We start from the raw sequence: 19,078 nt of genomic DNA, 5'->3' as shown, positions 1-19,078 counted from the left end.
ATCACAAGTAGGCAGAGAGGCAGGCAGAGAGAGAGGGGGAAGCAGGCTCCCCACTAAGCAGAGAGCCCAACTCGGGGCTCGATCCCAGGACCCTCAGATTATGACCTGAGTCAAAGGCAGAGGCTTAACCCACTGAGCCACCCAGGTGCCCCTAAAAAACTTTCTTAAAAAAGGTAACTTCCTACCATGGACATATATTCACTGCGTATGTCATTTTATTATTCTACCTCTGTTCACAAACAGAGAATAGATGGCGTCCGGAATGTGACCAAGTGAATGAATGCCTGAACGCGCAAAAGGAACGTGTGACACAGAACTAAATGGAACGCGGTCAGACTTACAGCCTATTAATATCTTTTCCTACGTTTGTTATTACTGCTCTTCAATGTAACATTTCTTACACCGGACAACAATATGGTAGAGATAGAAAGAAAAACTTACCTACTGGGCAAAAGAGATTTTACAAGATGGAGAGGGAAGAATGATTTCTTTCATGGAGGCTACAGACTACTTTTCAAAGATCTTTTGTGCTAAGTGCGCTCCATTTCCCCTCCAGAGATGCTGCCCTCTCTCCTTCCTCCCCCACCGGGCTCTGGGTCTAAAGATACTGACCGCCATGTCTCCATCTAGAGGTCCTCTTGCCCCTGCCCCCCAAAATTCTTGCCGCCACTCCTGCAACCAGCGTAGCAGCCCTCTTCTCCCCTTTCTCTCTGGGTTCCCGAACTGCTCCAGCCTCTTCGGCCCAAGGATGGCAAGAGCTCCCCGCTCTTGCTAGCACTGGGTACTTCCCAGCCCTTCCTCCATCCCATAGCCCTGCCCACACCACCCATCCAACTCTTCTCAGTCGCTCCCCTCGAACAACACAGCCCCCCACGGATACACAAGGTAGTGCAGATGTCTTCATTCCTTTTATCGTCTGTTCTAGTGAACTCCCATGTGATTTTCTGATTCTTGACATTACAGCATCAGAGAGACAGAAGCTGATAAGCCGTTCAGGCCCTGGAGTTGCACAGGCCTGGATTAGAGTCCCAGCTCTGCCCCAGGTTAGCTCCCTGGGCTCAGACGGAGGCAGATAATAGGCTACCCTCTGAGCTGGGTTCGGGAATTAAATGAGATCATGCCCACAGGGCATTTAGCCCAGCACAAGCCTCGCTGTAGCTATCAACACGCCTGTCCTCGGGGCTTCCTAAGGGCCACACTGGCGAGTGCCCACCTACCTGCTTGGAAACGTAGGAGGTGCTCGTGTTCATACAGACGAGGCTCTCTTCATTGCAGCAGCCGCCGCACCGGAACACGCTGACACAGGGCGGCTTGAAGAAGGTGTCGGTGCTCCTCCCGAGCTCGCTGGCCACCTCCACGCACGTCTCTCGGGGGCTGCACTGAGTCCGCTGCCATTCCTCATCTATAACTGCGGAGAGGAAGCTCCTGGGGGCCGGCCCCGGAAATGGCCTTGACAGGCCAGCGTGCGCCAAGGTCAGGCCACACGCGGTCACGTTCACGTGTGCAGGGCTGGTTATCTTACGAGATGGATATTTTCTGTCTATCCCCTAGCGAAAGACTGTTTTCAGAAAAATCAAAACCAAAATCTGTGCTCCTTCCCACATATACAATACCTTCTCTGGTATAAAACTACACCGGAAAAGCTGCCTAGTAAGGAGGTAAACAGAAGCATGCAGAGAAATAATATGTAAGTGGCATTTGTTAAGCAATTTAAGGACACAGCTGGATAACTTGTCTTCCACTTGAAGTCAGGTGTGGGTAGGTCTTCACGCTGTCAAGAAATACATTTCTGTTGGTTGTTTCAGTAACCAGGTAGCATTCAAAGTGGGTCAGTTACATGAATGGAAATTTAAGTGGAACTAATCTTTCCTCGAGCGGGGATTTTTTCATGGGCGAGTGCCTAATACTGATGTTTAAGTAAACAATTGAATAGGCCAGTTCCTTTTGATGGCAGGGCCAATATTCCGGCCATTCTAGCGAATATGAGAGAAGAAAAAGAGACAAGCCTCTGGGAATAAAAATATTACCCACTATAGTACTAGAGGGCCTCGTCTCGGCAATCAGACAACAAAAAGAAATAAAAGACATCTGAACCGGCAAAGAAGAAGTCAAAATCCCACTTTTCGCAGATGACATGATGCTTTATGTGGAAAACCCAAAAGACTCCACCCCAAAACTGCTAGAACTCATACAGGAATTCAGTAAAGTGTCAGGATGTAAAGTCGATGCACAGAAATCAGTTGCATTTCTATACACCAACAGCAAAACAGAAGAAACAAAAATTAAGGAGTCTATCCCATTTAAAACTGCACCCAAAACCATAAGACACCTAGGAGTAAACCTAACCAAAGAGGCAAAGAATCAGTACTCAGAAAACTATAAAGTACTCATGAAAGAAATTGAGGAAGACACAAAGAAATGGAAAAACGTTCCATGCTCATGGATTGGAAAAACAAATATTGTGAAAATGTCTATGCCACCTAGAGCAACCTACACATTAATGTAATCCCTATCAAAATACCATCAACTTTTTCCCAAAGGAATGGAACAAATAATCCTAAAATTTGTATAGAACCAGAAAAGACCCTGAAAAACCAGAGGAATGTGGAAAAAGAAACCAAAGCTGGTGGCATCACAATTCCAGACTTCAAGCTCTATTACAAAGCTGTAAACATCAAGACAGCATGGTACTGCCACAAAAACAGACACATAAATCCATGGAACAGAAGAGAGAGCCCAGAAATGGACCCTCAACTCCATGGTCAACTAATCTTCAACAAAGCAGGAAAGTATGCTCAATGGGGGGAAAAAGCCAGTCTCTTCAATAAATGGTGCTGGGAAAATTGGACAGCCACATGCACAAGAATGAAACTGGACCATTTCCTTATACCACACATAAAAGTAGATTCAAATGGATGAAAGACCTAAATGTGAGACAGGATTCCATCAAAATCCTTGAGGAGAACACAGGCAGCAACCTCTTCGACCTCAGTCGCAGCAACTTCTTCCTAGAAACATCACCAAAGGCAAGGGAAGCAAGGGCAAAAATGAACTATTTGGACTTCATCAAGATCAAAAGCTTTTGCACGGCAAAGGAAACAGTCAACAAAACCAAAAGACAACCGATAGAATAGGAGAAGATATTTGCAAATGACATATCAGATAAAGGGCTAGGATCCAAAATCTATGAAGAACTTATCAAACTCAACATGCAAAGAACAGATAATCCAATCAAGAAATGGGCAGACATGAACAGACATTTCGGCAAAGACGACATCCAGATGGCCAACAGACACAGGAAAAAATGCTCCAGATCACTCAGCATCAGGGAAATACAAATCAAAAGCACAATGAGATACCACCACACACCAGTCAGAATGGCTAAAATTAACAAGTCAGGAAATGATAGATATTGGCGAGGATCAGAGAAAGGGGAACCCTTCTACACTGCTGGTGGGAATGCAAGCTGGTGCAGCCACTCTGGAAAACAGCACAGAGGTTCCTCAAAAAGTTGAAAATAGAACTACCCTATGACCCAGCGATCACACTACTGGGTATTTACCCTAAAAATACAAATGTAGGGATCCAAAGGGGTATGTGCACCCTAATGTTTATAGCAGCAATGTCTACAATAGCCAAACTATGGAAAGAACCTAGATGTCCATCAACAGATGAACGGATAAAGAAGATGTGGTATATATACACAATGGAATACTATGCAGCCATCAAAAGAAATGAAATATTGCCATTTGCAATGACGTGGATGGAACTAGAGGGTACTATGCTGAGCGAAATAAGTCAACCAGAGAAAGACAAGTATCATGTGATCTCTCTGATATGAGGAAGTTGAGAGGCAACATGGGGGGTTATGGAGGGTAGGGAAGGGGAAAATGGAACAAGATGGGACTGGGAGGGAGACAAACCATATGAGACCCTTAATCTCACAAAACAAACTGAGGGTTGTGGGGGGGTGGAGGGGTAGGGATAGGGTGGCTGGGTGATGGACACTGGGGAGGGTATGTGCTATGGTGAGTGCTGTGAAATGTGTAAGCCTGACGATTCACAGACCTGTAGCCCTGGGGTAAATAATACATCATATATTAATAAAAATAATTAAAAAAATAAAAAATAAAAAAGTTGAAAATAGAGCTACCTTATGACCCAGCAATTGCACTACTGGGTATTTGCCCTAAAGATACAAATGTAGTGACCCGAAGGGGCACATGCACCCCAATGTTCACAGCAGCAATGTCCACAATTACTAAACTGTGGAAAGAGCCTAGATATCCATCAGCAGATGAATGGATAAAGAAGATGTGGTGTATATATACAATGGAATACTATGCAGCCGTAAGAAGAAATGAAATCTTGCCATTTGCAACAGCGTGGATGGAACTAGAGGGTATTATGCTGAGCGAAATAAGTCAATCAGAGAAAGACAATTATCATATGATCTCACTGATACAAGGAATTTGAGAAACAAGACAGAGGATCATAGGGAAGGGAGGGAAAAATGAAACAAGACAAAGCCAGAGAGGGAGACAAACCATAAGATATTCTTAATCTCGGGAAACAAACTTAGAGTTGCCGGAGGGGAGGCGGGTGGGAGGGCTGGGGTGGCAGGTGATGGACACTGGGGAGGGTGTGTGCTGTGGTGAGTGCTGTCAATTGTGTGAGACTGATGATTCACAGACCTAAACCCCTGAAAATAATACATGTTAATAATAATAAAAAAAATTACCTACTTTCTTGTAAAACAGGACTTGCTTTTCTCTTATCATTTATTTTTTTTTATCATTTATTTTTAAAAACTAGATTCTGAAACTTTGATTCTCAAAGCTTTAGAAGCTTTCTACAGATGTTTTTGGGAAATGATTCAATTTTATGTTAAAGACGATTTTTTAAAGATTTTCTTTTAGCCTGTCATACAACTGTAGAGTTTATTATATGTTGGATAGGGTGATGAAAACCTCCTGTGGTATGAAGCTTTTAAACTGACTCCCAGTGATAATGATACCTACCTCCTGGGGTTCACACCCTTGTTCAATCCCCTCCTCTGTATGGGCTGGGCCTAATGACTTGAGTCTTATGAAGAGAATACAGGAAAAGTGATGGGATGCCACTTCCATGCTTAGGTTAAAAAGACTGTGACTTCTGTCTTGCTAGCAGTCTCTCTCTCTTGCTGGCACACTCTTTCTCTTCCTTGTCAACTTGTAGGCTCTGATGAAGCAAGCCGCCATGTTGGAAAGGTTCACATGGCAAGGAACTGAGAACGGACTCTGGTCAACAGCCCTGTGAGGAACTGGGGCCTCAGTTCAATAGCCTGTGAGGAACTGAGTCCTGCCAACACCCTCTGAGTGAACTGGGAAGCACATCCTGCCCCGATTAAACCATGAGAAGCCACCTGCAACCCAAGATGACACCTTGGCTGTGACCTCTGGAGAGATCCTGAAGGAGAGACACCCAGGTAGGCCATGTCTATATTTCTAAACAGAAATTGTGACACAAAAAAATGTGTTTCAAGCACCTAAGTTTGAGGGTAATGTGTTATACAGCAATAGATAAACTGTTCTCCATTTTCACCCCATCTTCAAGTTTGTACTGGTCTCTTCCCACATTATTCTGAATTCCCACAGATGTGAACATATTTCCACTAGAAGGGGAAAAGAGAACTTCTGCTTGAAGTACACAGATACATTATTGTTGGAGATTTGACCCCAGTGTCTAAATTATTCCCTTAAAGCACCTTTCCATATCTTTACCCCCCCTCCCAGCCACATCTTAGTACTCCTTAGAAGTTGCTCCTTTGGTCACTGAAAACACAAAAGACAAGATGTTTGGCTGCCTCAGAAACATTGTATACACTACACAATTTGCCTTAACTTTGTTTTTTCATCATAAAATCTTCTAACCCAAGAGACCCTTTTAAATTTCCAATTATGAATATTTATATGAAGAGCCTAAAGGCTATAACCATGAGAGATAAATTACCCAATTAGGTATAATATGAATATTACTTAATTCACTGTTTTTAATCATGAATCCTGGGAAAAACAAGTAGTCAACTTATGAAAACATTCATTGTTTAAAAGTCTACTTAAATGTTGCTTTCCATTTGCTTTTTTGTAAAACTAAGTTTTGAAAGTTGGAGTGGTAAGACTTGAATTAAAATTGTGTGGAATTACGTCTAATGCCACTATTCTTTCCCACTGCCCAGCATGACTGCTCAGCCTTAAGGAATCACCCCCAAATCCGTGGGGGGGAGATGTTAACCATTTACAATTGGTATAACACATCGATTTGATTATTTACTGCTTCTAACTTAGTCAATCACTTCAGATGATCCTCCATGTAATAAGAGATGTTTTAATTAGAGTTGGCAAAATTCCATATTTTTATGTTCTTTAAAAAAATATTTTTGGGTACCTGAGTGGTTCAGTCTGTTAAACATCTGCCTTCAGCTCAAGGTCACAATCTCAAGGTCCTGGGATTGAGCCCTGCATTGGGGTTTTCTGCTCAGTGGTTGGGGGCGGTCCTCCTTCTCCTTCTCCCTCTGTACCTTCCCCAACTCATGCTCTCTCACCTCTTTCTCTCTCTCAAATAAACAAATAAAATCTTTTAAAAATTTTTTTATTATTTTTAAGGTTTCCTCCTTAGAGAATGTCAATGTCACTGTTTTGTTTTTTTTTTAATCACCTCGTCTTTGTTGTAGAGAGACAAATGCTTGTCCCTCTCTATTCTCATTGAGTATCTCCAGGCTCACCTCAGACTTTCAGACAGGCAATCTGGTTAAGGCCTTGGATCTCCAGGTGAGGTCTGACCCCTTTGTTTCCATGAAGTCCATGCCAGTTCACCACACAGAAACAACTAGAGCTTCAAAACCTCCAGCCAAAGTGGGTTCTAGGCCTGAGTGCCAACTATCTCAACTCACTCAGACACACAGTCACACACACGAACACAAAGAATCCTCTTCACACTCCTGCCTGCTGTGCTGCCAAGGGATTTGTCCCAACCTCACGCAGCCTTCCCCACAGCTGGCAACAGGGGCCTGTGCCACATCATCATCTTTGTACAAATGGAAAAAAGACAGATAATTCTAGAAAAAAGGCAAAAACTAATTTTGGCTTAGTGGCCAGTTTGCATTATGTGATAGATACAATCCATTACTAGATGACCATATAGTAATCGAGTCTCAGATGCTAGATCAACAATGCCACAGTGGCTTCTTGTGCTGTGTTGCTAAATCATCCGAACAGTTAAATGCTTATCAGAAGCCACACCATTGTGTTTGGCAAGCTTCATTAATTATGGCACAGTACATATACGACAATGGTTTTCTTATGAAGAACCTCCATACCCTTACTAGGGAATAATCATCCCCCTTGTTTCAAATTAGGTGATTTCCTGTCTGGAGTTTGGATTCTTTTGTCTAGCGGATTCCCCACCTCTATCACCTAGGAAACTCCATATGCAATATTACAACTCAGCTTCCAACTTCTACTTTTCACTGTTACTAAAAAAAGAAAAATTACAGAGTTTTGAAGAAATAAAAAAGCCATGCCTATCACACTACTGGGTATTTACCCTGAAGATACAAATGTAGTGATCCAAAGGGGCATGTGTGTCCAAGTGTTTATAGCAGCAATGTCCATGATAGCCAAACTATGGAAAGAACCTAGATGTCCGTCAACAGATGAATGGATAAAGAAGATGTGGTATATATACACAATGGAATACTATGCAGCCATCAAAACCCCCGAAATCTTGCCATTTGCAACAACGTGGATGGAACTAGAGGGTATTATGCTGAGCAAAATAAGTCAATCAGAGAAAGACAACTATCATATGATCTCTCGATATGAGGAACTTGAGAGGCAGGGCCAAGAGGCCGTTGGGGGAAGGGATGGAAAAAAATGAAACAAGTGGGATCAGGGAGGGAGACAAACCATAAGAGACTCTTTAATCTCACAAAACAAACTGAGGGTTGCCGGGGGGAGGGTGGTATGGAGAGGGTGGCTGGGTGATGGACTTTGGGGAGGGTATGTGCTATGGTGAATGCTGTTAATTGTGTAAGCCTGACGATTCACAGACCTGTACTCCTGGGGCAAATAATACATTATATGTTAATAATAAATAAATAGATAAACATTTTAAAAAGCCATGCCTAATCTATTGGTTTTTATTCATGTAGGTATGGCAGTAGAATGCTCCTTGCTGACGAACCCCTACGTCATTTTATGTTTTCAAGTAACTCAATGATTTTTTTTTTCTATTAAGAATGGCCTTGGGGCACTTGGGTGGCTCAGTGGGTTAAGCCGCTGCCTTCAACTCGGGTCATGGTTCTGGAGTCCTGGGATCGAGCCCCACACCGGGCTCCAGCCCCACATCAGGCTCCCTGTTCAGCAGGAAGCCTGCTTCCCCCTCTCCCACTCCCCCTGCTTGTGTTCCCTCTCTCACTGTGTCTGTCTCTCTGTCAAATAAATATATATAAAAAAAAGAATGGCCTTTCTGGGTTTGTTTTACGTTAGCATCTCTGAGTTCAATAGATTTCTGAATTCTGAAGTGTTCTTTTGTGTCCGTTTTAGATCTCAAAATCATATTGAACATATTTCTCTATAAACACAGCAAACCAGGATTCTTTGCTAACACCCAGGCTATGAAGTTAAAGACACCCTTTTCTTCTCCTGGACATGTGCCTGCCCTCCTGAAACCTCTGGAAGAAGCTGCTGCCTGTGTTGGTAGCTGACAAAGAGTGAGAACTGGCTTACACGCACACGCACGCGTGCACACATACACACTTACACGCGCGCATGCGCAGGCGCACACCTACCTTTTAGAGTCTCAATGTCATAGAAAGTTGCCGCAAACCTGGTGGCCCGATGGGATGCGGAGCGAGAGTCTGTGCTGGTCAAACTTTTGAGCTTCAGTCGGCATCTCCACAGCTTCCAGTCCTCGAGGTGGGTGATTCGCAGCAGTTCCTCCAAACCAGAAGCTGCCCTAATCTGCTGTTCAGACCGTTCTAACGTTGACCGAGATGCCCGCTTTAAAAAAAAAAAAATACTGGTTTCAAAGCCAGTTACTAAAGTTTTAGTTTGTTTTGATAACCCTCATTGCTGATGCTTAAAGACGTAAATAGAACTGAGAAGAAATTAGAGGGATTATTCAGATGCACACCAGTATCTAGGAAAAATACTAGTTAGTATTTCTGATTCACATTCTGCTCATTTATTATTGAATCAAAGAAATTATTCTCCTTGGGGCGCCTGGGGGGCTCAGGTCATGATCCCAGGGTCCTGGGATTGAGCCCTGCATCGGCTTCCTTGCTCCGCGGGAAGCCTGCTTCTCCCTCTCCCACTGCCCCTGCTTGTGTTCCCTCTCTCGCTGTTGCTCTCTGTCAAATAAATCAATACAATCTTAAAAAATAATAATAAGATAAATAAAAATAAATATAAAAAATTATTCCCCTTGGGTTCTTGGAACAAAAAACAACATCAAAGTGGGTAGAATGGTGGACTTTAAAATGATATGTCCACCTACTAACCCCCAGAACCTGGGCATGTGACTTTATTTGGGCAAAGGATCTTTGCAGATGTCATGAAGTTAATGATAAACATCAGAGGAGACCATCTGGGATTACCCAGGTGGACCCTAAATCCACAGACAAAATGTCCTTGTAAGAGGCACGGGGGGGAGACATGGGCACAGAAGTGTTGTGAAGACGGAGGCAAAAGTTAAAGGAATGTAGCCATAAGCTGGGAATGGCCTGGAGCCCCCAGAAGCTGGATGAGGCAAGGAAGGCTTCTCTCCAAAAGCCTTTGGAAGGAGCACAGCCCTGTCGACACCTTGATTTCACAATTCTGGATTCCAGAACTGTGAGAGAATCCATCTTTATTGTTTTAAGCCACCCACTTTGTGTTAATTTTGTACAGCAGCCACAGGAACCAAATACAGGTTTCAAAATCATACTATTTTTGTGACAGGAGCCAGTGATAATTGCTTTCGTCCCTGTGATCTGAGAAACTGGCCCACAAGGTCCCAGGGACCCTGCCTGCAGTCACACGAGACAGGACGGTTTTAAGATCCTGAGCCTTTTTTTGGAAAAACCTGTTTACTATTTCAAAGACATCTTTCTTTTTCTGAGAAAATGCACTTCTAAAGTTTATGTTGAAAATCTGCTTTCCACACTGTTGCACGAACTGTATTGGCTGACACAATGCATGGATTTGTGCATGTGTCATGCACAAGTGACAAATGACCCCGCTAATACAATGTTTGCAGTATGGTAGCTCAACTGTTTAAAATTTGGGGCTAGGTTATATGAACAATGATACTTACATACAATGAAATACTACATGGTCATCAAAAGCAGTGACAGAGATATATACTAGGACAGAATGACAAAAGCTCCTCCCTGGAACATGCTAGAAAAACTGTACAGGGGTCTGTCCATGGTTGGGGACCCAGATTTTCTCCTGCTGAGCCTGGGGTTACTGGATCTTTGTTTTCCTGGGCAGCTCGGACATGCGGGCTGAGGGGCTTTTTAGAGCTGGGTGAGGGGGAGCCGAGGGCCCAGGGCAGCTGCAGGATGGTACTGAGAAAGGTTGACAGAGAGGTGGAGATGGGCTGCCTGCTGCAGGGGGAGGCAGAGAGGGGAAAGAGAGGTGAGCAGATGGGGCCTTTAGGAAGCTTTATGTTGAGTGGTGTGATGTGCGCAATGCTCCTCCACTGCCCCTCAGAAACTTTAGTTAAAATCTGCCTCATTCATCAGTATTTTAGGAGTAGGACTTTTTGTTTTCAGATACGATGATGGATACTGAGTGTTGTCCAAAAGTGGGTGCTCAGAGGAGCAAGTGTGGTCCAAGTCATGTATGATTCCGTTATGATGTCTCTTTAATTTATGTGTGTAAGACATACATGATATATATATGCATAAACAATTAACCATTATTAATCATGTATATAAAATTATATATACAAAATCTGGAGGGATTTACATGAAAATATAAACAATGGTTCCTGCTCTAGATCAGGGGCTGTCAAACTACAGCCCCCTTGCCTAATTCAGCCTGCCACCTGCCTGTTTTATGACTAAAGTTTTTTTTTTTAAAGATTTTATTTATTTATTTGGCAGACAGAGATCACAAGTAGGCAGAGAGGCAGGCAGAGAGAGAGAAGGGGGAAGCAAGCTCCCTGCCGAGCAGAGAGCCCGATGTGGGGCTCGATCCCAGGACCCTGAGATCATGACCCGAGCTGAAGGCAGAGGCTTTAACCCACTGAGGCACCCAGGCGCCCCTATGACTAAAGTTTTATTGGCACATTCATTTACATATTGTCTATAATGGCAGGATTGAGAAGTTGCAACAGAGATCTTCGCAGCAGTTTGAATCTTGAGGCCATTCCGAATTTCAATTCTTTATCTTTTCAAGCATTATATTTTTCATTATTCTGTGTATTACGTTGTCTCAATTATTTCTGAAATACTTATCAGACATGTATTGGAGTCTGTTAGTAATCGTACAGGTCTCCTAAATGTGCTTTCACCTTTATGTTTGGTTCTCCCTTCATCTCTCTTCAATGTGTTAAATTAATTGGTTCATCTTCCCAATCACCAGTTCCCCAACTATGTGAGCCTATAGTTTATTTTGGTAAGTTTTTAATTTCAATCACCATATTTCTAATTCCATTTCACTTCATTTCTGTATGTTTCTCCTAATTTGTCATTGTATCTTATATTATTCCTTTCTTTATCTCTTTGAGGGTCCCCCAAACAGTTATTTCTTCAAATTCTATTTTAAATTAATATATATATGATTTATATCCTGGTGATAAGCCTTATTGGCTATCTTTCTTAGTAATAATCACCTGTATGTGCTTTGAAATTTTGTTTAGTAGTTTCACCTTCACTGGGGACGGGGTTGTCTTTCTTTTTCTCTATTCTTCTTTCACTGAGAAGTTCTGTGGTTATACGCCCTGACTCCCAGAACCCTGAATCCAGAATCTTGCTGAGTATTTATGACTCAGGGATCAGCTTAGTTCAAGTCCTGGTTGCCAGGAAGTATCTGCTTCCTCCTTTACCCCTAGTTAAGCAGCTTCATAGAAGACACGCTCCGGGCAGCAGTGAACAGCAGTGAATGGGAACCCTTCCTTTGGCTTCCGGGGAGCTGATGGAATGCACTCCCAGAGCATCCTGCCCACTGACGTTGAACTCTCAGGGGCCTCCACCTTCCAGACCCAGCTCTGAAGCTTCAGCTTCATGTTTCTTGAAAGTTTAGCTGTACTGAGATATAACGGACATACCACTTGACATAAGTTTAGGGTGTACAATGCATTGATATTTTCGGCTTCATGGTCTTGGTACCATTTCTGCCAATGTTCGCCATCTGCAGATGTTTACCAGCATTAGATCAATTTTTTAAAAGATCTTATTTATTTATTTGAGAGAGACGGAGATAGCGACAGAGATAGTAAGAGAGGGCATGAGCAGAAAGGAGAGGGGGAGGCAGGCTCCCCACTGAGCAGGGAGCCCGAACTGGGGCTCAATTCCAGGACCCTGAGATCATGACCTGAGCCGAAGACAGATGCCTAACCCACTGGGCCCCCCAGGGGCCACTTGATCAATTCTCTATTTTACCTATCATGGCTATGGACTAGAAAAGATCTCAAAACATGAACTGAGAAGGTCATTCTGCTTGGAAGTTCAGATATGAGTATGTGTGTGAGTGTGTGTGTGTTTAATAAAAGTGGGGGAGCCTTGGAAAATGTTTCTAAGCTAAGGTTAAGTCCCACCAGAGAGGATGACACGGAACACATATGCAGGAGAGAAAGCAGAGGGGCTGGTTTGACCTACGTTCCAGAGATAAATGCATGAATGGATGAAAGGGTCACTTTCCAGAATAGGAGGCCTGCAGAGAATGACATGGGTTTGTGGACAGCAAGGCTGCTTGACAGCTAGGATTTCTCACTTCTCTGTGAAGTTTAAATTGAGGAAATTTTTCAAGGAGCATGGGGAGGAGGAAGCTTGAAGAGCAAAGATAGGTTTTGTGGAACAGGCATCAAGTTTAAGGGGCAGGCCACAGTTTCTTCATCTAGGGAATCTGGGGATGAAACTGCCTAAACGTTCAACTGTCAACTCAGAAAAGCAGTGATTCTCCATTAAAGACTCATTTGTCAATAGCCCCTCTTTTCCTGATTATTCATTGTCTTTTCTGGTTGGACAGTATTACTATTTCATACTCAATGTCATCCTTGAAATAAAATTTTGTTACACCATTGCTTCCAGATGAAAATAAACCAAATACCTTTCTAATGTTTTAAAATTCATGCTGTATCTGAAGGAGTTTTATTTATTGAGGCAAATTTCATTCAATACCATCCATAAATATAGAGCGATGTATGTATGCATAGCTCTGAGAGGCTTCAATTCAATCTCAGAATGGTTTTAAACTACCCAACTGAGAACTCTGCAGAAAGATTTCAAATCTCTGGATTGCATGAAAGGCGCTGAGCAGCTCAAGACTTCCCTCATCATAAAAAAAAAAAAAAAGCAGCATTTACTCAAATACTCAGAGCTATTTAAGCATGCTTTAAGTCTCATAATTTCAAATTTAGTTTGAAATCGCTGAGAAATTGCAGGTGGTCATTTTACTACTACATGTAGGAGTACTAACCACTCAACATCAGCCTAAACCTGAAAACTCATTTGTCAGTGGATACGTCTACAAAGGATCATGAACGGCGGCTGGGCTCCAATAGACTTTCCGCACTGGTTGATTTTTGTATAATTAACTTGATGCTATCTGCTTGGGGAAGACAAAAATTAAAATCGCCAAGTGTAAAATAGAGTCCCGAATATATATTTAAACCATTGATTTCAACGGTTTTAACTACCAAACATTTGCCAAATGAGCTGCTCGTAATTTCTTTCTCTTTTCTAGTGGAAGTCCTAGTTAAAACTAAAGTAATTAGAAAGCACTCAGCGAGAGGAAGAAGTGAAGCGGGCTTGCCTGGTCTCTGCTTTTTGTTACAGTGTCTTTTTATTCATGTGTGTGATAATTGATCTGATACTGTTAGCAATTTCACTCCTAAATAACAAATCATTTCTGATATCCTGGCGACCAGAGCCAGTTTCTAAAATGTGAGGCTTAAAGCCTTTGTAACAAGATCGTACCCTTATTTAAATGTATACCGGTCCCTGCAGGGCAAGAGGAAGGAAGGGGAACCATTTTTCCTTTTGTTAATTGCTAAGGTCACAGGGCATTCTCCGTGTTGTGAGGAAATCAAAGGCTTCCTGCGTGCCTACTAGTTTAAATTCTAAATTTCCATCCCTGCTTCTCCTCAAAAATATCTAGTCAAGTAACACCTTCAAAGAGGAAACAGGGGCATGATTTGAGGATTTCAAGAAGCCCTACTGAAAAGAACCATGAGGGTCAGTTTGGGAACAGAGCAAGTTGATGAGTGGGAAGACTTGGGAATAAGATTAGGGAGGGGTTGGCGATAAGACGACCACTTCACATCCACTGTACCAATTCAGGAAGCAATGGAAAATACTGGAGAGCTGAATATTACTGGACATCCACTTCACTGATTCGTTCTTTTGTTCATTTCCTCTTGCTCTGGCCTTGGTCCACGCTGTTCCCTCTGCTTGGGAGTGCCCTCTACTCTCTGTCCCATTGAGCCTTTCTTAGCCAAGTGTTACGTTCTTAGGGAAACCTCCCCCACAACTCCCGACCCCACCGGGGTCTGGTCCCTAGGTCACATGGATTCACAGCACCGCATTTTTCTCCTTCCCAGCGCTTACCACTGCTGACACTAATGAATTATTTGTGTCATTACTTGCTTGGTGTTTGTCTTTCCCACTGGGCTGTGAGGGCTACTGCCTCAGTAAGGAGATGTCCTACTCACATAGCAACAGTAAGAGCTAAAGACTCATTAAATAGGTGAAAAAACTGATTCATCAAACACTAGAGCAAATCTAACACTGAGATGATTCATTTGTTAAAACTACGTCAATTATCATTCAAGTATCTTCCTCCAGGTGTCCTCTTTCCAAGTCCAAATCCGATGCTGCTTCCTCCATCAAGCTTATATGCTGTCCCTAACTTACACTGTATGATTTATGAACACACTGCATTTCCCTTACTACACTGTGATCTCCTCTAGGGTAGAACACAGGTCTGCTTCATCCTTTTTATGCAACAGGCACTTAGTAAATATCTGAGGAAGAAACTGATGAGTAATAAATACATCATGCATTTGACAATGAGCCATCAGCCCCAGGTTTCTGTGATCTGTGTAACGTTTTGTATAGAGTAGAGCTTCTCAAAGCTTAATGGGCATACGAATCTCCTGGCCATCTTGTTAGAAAGCAGATCCTGATGCAGGAGATTCGGGGCATGACGTAGGATGCCACATTTCTTTTTTTTTTTTCCCAATTTATTTATTTTCAGAAAAACAGTATTCATTATTTTTTCACCACACCCAGTGCTCCATGCAAGCTGTGCCCTCTATAATACCCACTACCTGGTACCCCAACCTCCCACCCCCCCCCGCCACTTCAAACCCCTCAGATTGTTTTTCAGAGTCCATAGTCTCTCATGGTTCATCTCCCCTTCCAATTTACCCAAAAGCACATACCCTCCCCAATGTCCATAACCCTACCCCCCTTCTCCCAACCCCCCTCCCCCCAGCAACCCACAGTTTGTTTCCTGAGATTAAGAGTCACTTATGTTTGTCTCCCTCCCTATCCCATCTTGTTTCATGGATTCTTCTCCTACCCACTTAAGCCCCCATGTTGCATCACCACTCCCTCATATCAGGGAGATCATATGATAGTTGTCTTTCTCCGCTTGACTTATTTCGCCAAGCATGATACGCTCTAGTTCCATCCATGTTGTTGCAAATGGCAAGATTTCATTTCTTTTGATGGCTGCATAGTATTCCATTGTGTATATATACCACATCTTCTTGATCCATTCATCTGTTGATGGACATCTAGGTTCTTTCCATAGTTTGGCTATTGTGGACATTGCTGCTATAAACATTCGGGTGCACGTGCCCCTTTGGATCACTACGTTTGTATCTTTAGGGTAAATTCCCAGTAGTGCAATTGCTGGGTCATAGGGCAGTTCTATTTTCAACATTTTGAGGAACCTCCATGCTGTTTTCCAGAGTGGTTGCACCAGCTTGCATTCCCACCAACAGTGTAGGAGGGTTCCCCTTTCTCCGCATCCTCGCCAGCATCTGTCATTTCCTGACTTGTTGATTTTAGCCATTCTGACTGGTGTGAGGTGATATCTCATTGTGGTTTTGATTTGTATTTCCCTGATGCCGAGTGATATGGAGCACTTTTTCATGTGTCTGTTGGCCATCTGGATGTCTTCTTTGCAGAAACGTCTGTTCATGTCCTCTGCCCATTTCTTGATTGGATTATTTGTTCTTTGGGTGTTGAGTTTGTTAAGTTCTTAATAGATTTTAGGATGCCACATTTCTAACAAGATCCCGGATGATGGTGGTCCTGCTGGCTAGCTGAGCATACTTCGAGAAGTAAGGGTTTGTAGCAGTGCTTCTCACTCTTGGCTTCACCTTGAACCTCCTGGGGAAAGAAGCTTCGATCTGTGATCCCATCCTCAGAGGTACTGGGCTGAAGCTTTGTCATCAGGTTTTTGGGTTTTTTTTTTGTTTTTTTTTGTTTTAACTTTCTGAGTGTTTGCTAGCCTTTGGGGAGGATGGGCGGGAGATATATAGGAATTCTCTGTACTACCTTTGAAACTTTGCTATAAATCTAAGACTACTTCAAAGTAAAAAGTTTAGCTAAAAAATCTTCCCAAGTGGTTTTAGGGAACATGGGAGGCTCGGTCGGATAAGCGGCAGACTCTTTGATTTCAGCTCAGGTCATACTCTCAGGTTGTGAGATTGAGCCCCATGATGGGTTCTGTGCTAAAGGGGGAGTCTGTTTCTCTCCCTTTGCCCCTCCTCTCCCCACGCCTCGTGCTCTCTCCCACTCTCAGATAAACGAATCTTAGAAAAAAAAAACTTCCCAAGTGAGTTTAACGAGAACCACTCATCTGTGGGGATTGGTGCATGCTGGTCTAGGTCCAAAGACGTTGGTTAGTGCCTGAGCTAGGTACAAGTCCATTCAGTAGGGAATAAATGGTAGACGTATGCTGAGAAATAATCTTATTCTTTAAATCCTTTTGGGTTATACCTTGGATTCAAAATACTTGTGTAAGTATCTTCCTTAAGTGGATTTCAAAAGCCTTTCTTAACTCAAGTCTGACTGATAGTACACCAGTTCCCACCCTGTATGACTTTTTCAAGATTGAAGACCAACCGGAATGTTTTCCAGGTCAAAGAGCATGAGGAGGCCAGCTGCCTTGAGACCAGGCGAAATGGTAGAATAAATTGCTTCTCAAATTTCCAAGGACTCAAAACAACCCATTTCTCAAAACAGAAAGAAAAATAATAGGTAGTGCTTCAACCTACTGGAATTCAACGGGGGAGTGTCAATTACAATCCTTTCACAAGGCAGTCCATAAAGTATTTGAAAGAAAATATAAATGAGGAGTATAGACATGGATGCCTGGGCGGCAGGAACATGGCCTGGAGTACACAATATGGTTTAAATCCCTACTCCGAGCTCTCAGACCTTCGGCAAGGAATTTCAGAGTGGGGCCGCTGACTACTTTCCTCCAAAGCTCCATGAAAAACTTTTCTTGAGCCATCTGTTCCCATGCTATTAGGAGTCTTCCCATTCTAGATATGGGAAAAGAACAGCTTTGCAAAATTCCTCTCTGGACTTCTGTGAGAGCAGGGAGTCTGAGCCTGGGATTCCACGCCTCTTAAAAACAGTTTATGTTATTCTGTCAAACATATTGGCAATATCTTCAGGAAGTTCGATAATAAGGAGGTGGAGTGACTAGAATTTATATATTGGGAAAATCCAGAAACTTCAGGGTGGAGTATGGAGGAAACACATTTCACACGACTTTCCCTAGATCTGCTTAGGGATTTACAAGTGTTGCCTGGGGACACAGTTCTATTACTTGCCCCTGGAGGTCAGGGGCATCGCAGCAGTCAGCAATTTTCCTTTGCAGTGGGTTTGGGTTTGTGGATCAGGTTGCAACACAAATATTTCTGCGTTCCCTTCACCTCTTAGTAACTTCTGTTTTGCGGCAAGAGCAGCTGGCATTTCAGTTCCAACAAAACGTTTAAAGCATAGCCAAAACCACCAAATTTTTCCCAGTTTGGGGTCCAGGCGGCACAGACATCCTCCCCGAATACAGCTCCCCCTGTGCCTCGAGTCCCTGGGCCACGTTACCCTGAGGAGTCCAAATGAACTTTTCTGCCTTTGCCTCCCGCAGCTCCCAAGTGAAAATAATATTCCCTGAAAAGAAGCTTTGCCTGATATCCGTAAACCACAGCTAACTGGAGAGGGGAATGCATGGAGTTGAGTTGTTAATGGAACAGCACTCTGGAGCACGTGTTGGCAGTTTCTGACAAAGTTCAGCAGACACCCACCATATGACCCAGCAGTCACACTCCTGGGAATTGACCCTTGATAAAAGAGGACTTAGGTTTACTCCAAAGCCTTTACACTAATGTTTGTTTACAATAGCTTTCTTCATCATAGTCCCCATACTGGAAACAACCCATATGTCATCCAATGTGTGAGTACTTAAGCAAACGGTTCCATCCAGCCTGTGACATACCACTCAGCAAGAAAACAGAACGATTTGGTGCGCCTGGGGACTCAGATGAGTCCGCAGGGCATCGGCAGTGAAAGAAGCCAATCTTAAGAGGTTATGTACTGTATGACTCCATTTACGACATTCTTAAAAAACCCCAATGATCGTGCTGGAGGACAGATCGGAGGCCGCCAGGGCTTTGGCGGGAGGGTGTGACTTGGAAAGGAGAGCATAAATGAATGTTTCCCTATCCTGATTACGGCGCTGGTTACGCAGATCTCTACAGTGTGTTTAAATTCAAGGAACTGCCTGCCAGAAGGGGAAAAATGTTAATGACTTTTAAAAAAATAAAAAAATAAAGCAAGCAGGCTTTGAATCAAGGCACTGCTCCTTTT

General features: G+C 43.1%; 1 protein-coding gene across 3 annotated transcripts in view; it reads right to left on the bottom strand.

The window, feature by feature from the left end:
• VEGFD (vascular endothelial growth factor D) overlaps window positions 1–19,078 on the bottom strand; it is a 40,540-nt gene that overhangs the window by 12,061 nt on the left and 9,401 nt on the right. The window contains exons 2-3 of one of the 3 annotated variants that reach the window (XM_044235536.1): window positions 8,831–9,041; window positions 1,218–1,402 (exon numbers count right to left, since the gene is read on the bottom strand). In XM_044235536.1, the coding sequence (XP_044091471.1) occupies window positions 1,218–1,402; window positions 8,831–9,041 (396 nt within the window). Of the gene's footprint in view, window positions 1–1,217; window positions 1,409–8,830; window positions 9,042–19,078 lie in introns of all 3 variants that reach the window. The other 2 variants (XM_044235534.1, XM_044235535.1) reach the window with 2 other exon arrangements.

The sequence above is a fragment of the Neovison vison genome, chromosome X, assembly GCF_020171115.1.
Source record: "Neovison vison isolate M4711 chromosome X, ASM_NN_V1, whole genome shotgun sequence".
In the NCBI taxonomy this organism is placed as follows: domain Eukaryota; kingdom Metazoa; phylum Chordata; class Mammalia; order Carnivora; family Mustelidae; genus Neogale; species Neogale vison.
Note: the sequence above shows the minus strand (reverse complement) of the source record. Positions and strands in the feature narration are given on the sequence as shown.